Source organism: Gadus morhua, chromosome 6, assembly GCF_902167405.1.
Source record: "Gadus morhua chromosome 6, gadMor3.0, whole genome shotgun sequence".
Classification (NCBI taxonomy): domain Eukaryota; kingdom Metazoa; phylum Chordata; class Actinopteri; order Gadiformes; family Gadidae; genus Gadus; species Gadus morhua.
Genome location: NC_044053.1, coordinates 13042927 through 13048837, shown reverse-complemented (window position 1 = coordinate 13048837; position 5911 = coordinate 13042927). Strand labels below are relative to the sequence as shown.

The 5911-nt window shown below is 51.2% G+C and overlaps 1 protein-coding gene across 2 annotated transcripts in view; it reads right to left on the bottom strand.

Annotated features, from left to right (window-relative positions):
- Window positions 1-1311: 1311 nt before the first annotated feature.
- The window catches only part of slf1 (SMC5/6 complex localization factor 1), a 28127-nt gene continuing 23527 nt past the window's right edge, over window positions 1312-5911 (bottom strand). For both annotated transcript variants that reach the window (XM_030359773.1, XM_030359774.1), the window contains exon 18: window positions 1312-1942. In XM_030359773.1, coding sequence (XP_030215633.1) covers window positions 1446-1942 — 497 coding nt within the window. In that variant the 3' untranslated portion in view covers window positions 1312-1445. The remainder of the gene's footprint in view (window positions 1943-5911) is intronic.

Sequence of the window (5911 nt, the reverse complement as noted above, 5' to 3'; positions counted from 1 at the left end):
GAGCAGGCACATAAATACACACTTCCTGATTGGATCACCCCAGCAGACCCGGTGCTCCATACTCCCCCTGCAGGCCAGACGCCGCCCCACCTCCACACCCCTGTGGCCCCCTAATCAGCCCCTGTTCTCTAATTGGCTAGTATCAGTAAACACCTCTAGCCAGTATGCAGCGAGTGACTGGGCACATACTGGCTACTACACACTGGTAGGGGAGTCTTAAAAAAAACTTGAATATGTTTTAAATCGATTTGCTTCACAGTTCCCCAGAGTAGTCCAAACTATTTTAATATAGCTTAGATCTTATTGAGAATATGGAAAGGCTTCTCTTCAATAGAACAACAGTATAAAATCCGCCCAACATACAGGATAAACTGAGTAGGCGTCTCGATCAAGTGCAAGCAGTAGAAAAAATAGCATTTGATTCAGAAAATAAACAGCAATCGCACAATATTATTAGAAACATCAGTACATTCATGAAAGCAGCTCACTTTCATTGGGGCTAAACTGGCACAACTTTTAAGTCTTACTGGCAGACATTTGATCCCAGAAATAATAACTATTTAAAGGAGTGTAGTACTTTTATCATTCACTAATGAGAGGGCTCGGTGTGATATTTGAGCTGGGAATTCATGGCTTTGTTTCAATCTAGTAATCGACAAAAACATGTTATGGGTTTAAAGCAAGTGAGCAGCACCAGCACTGGGCACTTATGTACCTGATGATATTTAGAGATGTTATAAACGCTAACGCTTCCAAGTTCAGTCCACGACGTGTATTCTAAAAAAGGACGAGGAACAAAGACCTGGCAGTTATTAGCTAGCTCCAGTCAGCACTGCTTCAGCCGCCGCCGCTACAGACCAGCGGAGCAACAACTACTACTGCTACTGCTCTGGCGAACGGCTCCCCAGATCACGAGGTGGCTATTGTTCCCCAGATAAGGGAAGCTCCATCTGTAGACTTTTTAACGTCTAGCCAGAGCAGTGGACCTCAGCTTTTTCTTTCTGTTTGTGCTTGAAGTTTCAATTATAATAATTGGGCCCGTTTTGATTATTATTTTTTTGCATATTTAGAATACGGGGTGTCAAAATACATGGTATATAATATAATATATGCAACATATTAAATATATTTCATGTATTATAATACATCATACATTATTGTATTAAATATTATTTAGGGATTGAATTTAATATATAATATAATATATATAACATATTAAATATATATTGTAATACGTCATACATTATTTATATTACATATTATTTATAGATTTAATATAATATATAGAATTTCATATATATTACAAATATCTCTATTTTTGGTATATATTTTTATTTATGCTAATCGTCCCCCTGGCGGCGCTAGCCAACCCCGTGGCACAGCTAGCCAACCCCGTGGTACAGCTAACGGATCCCGTGGTACAGCTAGCAGACCCCGTGGTACAGCTAGCAAACCCCGTGGTAGAGCCGGAGCCCCGGGGAGCGGCCCTGTGTCTCCAGCTGCCCCAGGACCTCCATGAGGAGGGAGGTGTTCTCCCCCTGGCACTCCCTGATCAGCGGGGACACGCGCTCCAGCCCCGCCCCGCCGCCCCGCAGCGCGGCCAGCGTGGCCGCGTCCTCCGCCAGCCGCACCGCACGCCGGTCCGTCCAGCCGCCCGTCACCGCCCGCAGGGGGTGCCCCTCCACGGCCCGGGCCAGGGCGTGGCCGGGCCGCGTGCAGCCGGGCAGCCCCGTCTCCCCCAGGTAGGAGACCAGCAGGTGGGTGAGCAGGCTGGAGCCCGCCTCCAGCAGGGGGAGGTACCGGCCCTCGGCCGCCGGCTGCAGCATCAGGGCTGCGTCGCCCGCCCGCGCGCTCAGCAGGATCTCCGCCCACTCGGCGGGGGTGAGGGGGGGGTCCGAGTAGGGGGTCCTGTCGCCGTCCATGTGCCGGAGCAGGGCCGACCCTGTGGGGTGGAGGGGGGAGATAAGAGGAGGTAAACTCTCACGCATGGCGGTTGGGGTTTGAGTCGATACATGAATGTGGGGGGATAATTGTCTCAGAAATCAGACCCCTGGATTAATATCTAAGGACTGATCGCAGACGAGCACAGATCTGGGTGAACTTTCCCCTCGTGTTTGATTCAGGCACTGACTCAGTGTACACTGGCCCCTGCAGTAATGCACAGTTAAAAAAAAACTTCTGGAACCTTCATCCACTCACACAAATGAGTTTATGTTCGGTCGTATATCTCCTCTCTGGCGAAACAGGAAACAAGGCCGGACTTTGCACCTTTCTTGCTGTAGTTTCCGGCCCTGCCTCTGTGCGTTGACAGAAGTTCTGCAAAAATTGAAGAACTGCAGGATCTGAGATTAGGGAGGACAAACCGAGCTGACACGTTCTATATCATTAACCACGACACGCGTCAGAACGGACTAATCTACACAACTTGACATCAGCTCGTCGCGATCATCCCGAGTCAAGTGGGAGAGCGACTTAGCGGGTCAGCGGCAGGGCAGGAGACGCCCGCGTACGCCAACAGCACTCTCTGCCATCGAGCCCCTCCAGCTAGCGGGGGGCTTTCAGCTCGCTCAGCCGTTACCGGTGGACGATGGCTCGCTTTAACCGTGTGGCGGCTCGCCGGCGTTTGTGTAGAAGGGACCTGGGAGCCATTGACCTGACGGTGGCTCTGCCTTAATGCTGAGCTCTCGGATTCGCCGGGGTGAGCGCGCTCAAACGGGCCCACGGGGAGAGGGGCAGGCGCGGTAAACCGCCATCAACGGGGAAGCAAAATGACAAAATAAAAACAGAGCTCAGGCAACGGCAGCGAGTGTTTACGGATACGACGTCGGGCGGCTGGCTCTGTTTTTCCGAATTAATATATTTGTTAGAACGTAACTCTAACTCTAACCACAATAGATCATTTTTTCATCTGTTAAAAGTTCAATCCGGTTGTGCTTAACGACAAGACCGCGCCGGTTCAGGGCTGAATAAACCCACCTAGACAACATTTAAACGCCGGCATTCAGCTGCCTCTCCTCTCTCCCTCCACCCGTCGGTTAGTGTGTTGCCGCTGGAAAGCCCTCTTAGCGCGTCAGACTCTGCTGCCTCGCGGGTCAAGTGTGAGCGCTATTGTCTCCTTTTAAACGCCCCGGTTTGTTTTTTAAAAGCAAACCGCTCCAAAGGCACTCGACTCTTTCGAGTCCGGCAAAACCGCCGCCACTTGTGATGCAAGTTTTGGGCATGACGTGTTTCACCACCGATGGCGGAAAGGATGTTTGATACACGGCCAGCCGCTGAACAGACTCGCAGGGTGGGAGGGAAAGGAAGGTTTTTGAAAGAAGGGCAGTTATTTGTTATGTGCTTGTGCGTGTGTGTGCCCGCGTGTGTGTGTGTGATTCACGAATTCATGTAAACCCAGAGACACCTTTCAAGGGAACTCAGCGAACCACAATCACCAAATCTCATTTGTGGGTCGCAACTCACACACCGGCTACCTACAGACTCGCATCCGCACCCGTCAACCTTTTCAGTACGTCAGTGCAGTGAGAAATACCCAAATCTCCCTCCCTGACCAAACTAAATGGTTCGCTAACACACAAGAGGAGGAGGCTATACATAAGAGAGCAATATCCAAATCAGGGGGGGGTCAGGCATGGAGGACAGGAAGGGCGGTGGGGATGGCGGGTGGAGTCAAGGACGGAGGAGTGGAGGTGGGATTAAATCAACCACTAGACACGGGGAGATGAGCGGGAGCCGCGGGGAGAGAGAAGGGGTCAAGAGATGAGAGAGGGGGCCACCGGTAACGCGTGTGGGAGCAAAGTGCCGTGGTTCCCGGTGAGTCGCGTGGAGGCCGGCACTACATTATGCATGTGCCATTAGGCCCCATTGAGCAAGTAGTGGCTCTAATGGGGGAGACCAGCCGATGACGGACGCAGTGCAGGGGCTGGGATCCAGGGATGGCCACACTCCATTTTATGTGTTATCTGGTTCTTTCCTTGGGACCACCAACTCTAAACATACGTACGCAGGTAGACACACACGTGCACGCACCGACACGCACACACGCACACACACGCACACTGTCACTCCTGCTTGGAACGGGCACATGTTGGGCCTCGGAGAATGAGGATGCCTTGAAAGCAGGGAACACTTTAGCGAGGTGTGAATGGAGCCTTGGTGTGGAGGTGCATCCCGTACTGCGGCGGGAGTGTCAGCCTTTCTGGTCAACGCTCCAACAGGATGCCCCTGAGGCATCTGGAGGGACGCGCCGTCACAGAGGAGTGTGGCAGCGAGTGCTACACAAGTGTTTACGGATCACCCGTGTCTTCTTTTATAAGACTTCACGCAATAAGGAGGTTTTTTTTCCCCGCAGCTCGCGACTATATACCGCACGCACTTTGAACAGCTAACACAACCGTATGTTTACGGAACAGTTGCAGTGAAAAACTGAAGGTAAAAGTCCATGAAAGTTTCCTTGGTGGTTATATATCCGAGCTGAACGTTAGTAATGAGCCGGGTGTGTGATGTTGGGGAGCATATGCAATGCCCAGCGTTGTTCTGTAGGGGGAAGGCAACCACAGGCAGCACCCGGCTCCAACAAGGCACACAGCGCAATTAGTGCCAGGAAGAACTCCCTCCGTTGAGTTGAAGATCAGCTCCTTCACGTGGAATAAATATCTGCGAGTGTGTATGTGTACACTCCTTATTTTTGGACAAGACAAAAATACAAAGCGCAAGTCGCAAACAATGTCACCCGGACAAGGGAAAGACATGCGTACGGCCGACATGCCACACACACACACGCGCACACACACACTCACGGAGAGGGACACACACTCACACATAGAGGGACACACACACACACACACACACACACACACACACACCCGCCGACACACCATACGCACACACACACACACACACACACACGAAGAGGCTCACACACTCACACATAGAGACACACACACACACACCCAGCGAGTGAGCCAGCCGTGGAGAGGAGTGGTGGTTGTGTTTTGCGGCGGTCCCCCTCGTCCCCGTGTCAGCGAGGCTGACAGGCTGTGAGGAGGGGACTGACACCGGCGTGGACGAGCCGCTCGCTGCCGTCAGACTGCGGGTGGAGTGGAGGCAAAGGCGTGGAGGCAAAGGCGTCCCGTCTCTGTCTGTTTGGTTCATCCAACAGTCTCGCTCTGTTTTGTCAGTGAAACCGTCTGGTGGACTACATATGGGGCGCGAAAGTCCTATGACACAAATCTGTGAAATATGTAAGGGATAATGTATAGAACGCCGGGATAATGACCGGCGACGTTCTGTACATTATATTGCTTATTACAAGGCTACTTGCCAAAACGAAATAATAACTTTACACGGTGGGTCTTTTTACAATTACCATTGGTAGACTGTAGATCAGCAGAGAAAAAGTCCACCAAAGACGTTGAAGTCGCTTGGCAACCGAAAACGCTGGGGTTGATAAGTTCACGGACCACTTGCGGAGTAATACCGAAGACGTGATTCAGAGGCAAAAAAAACCACTTTCCTTGAAAGCGGTCAATATATGCTTAGCAACGGTCAATCATCAATAATTCACAGCTGGTAGTCAGGAAGGCCCATGCAAGTGAACGGAGCGTTCCACAGCATTGAGAAGAGCCTTGTAATAAATAGATATAGATACTTTATCTATGTGTCTATTGCTATGTCTTGTCATGTTTAGTAGCCCTTTCCCTTTTTAGCGGATGGTGTGACGGGGCTCTCTTGAAGGCATCCCACACTAGAGAGGCACCGCACGGAAAACACTGATGTGTGTGTGTGTGTGTAGGCCACCAACGGCGCACGCGCACATGCGCGCGCACACACACACACACACACACACACACACACACACACACACACACACACACACACACACACACACACACACACACACACACACACA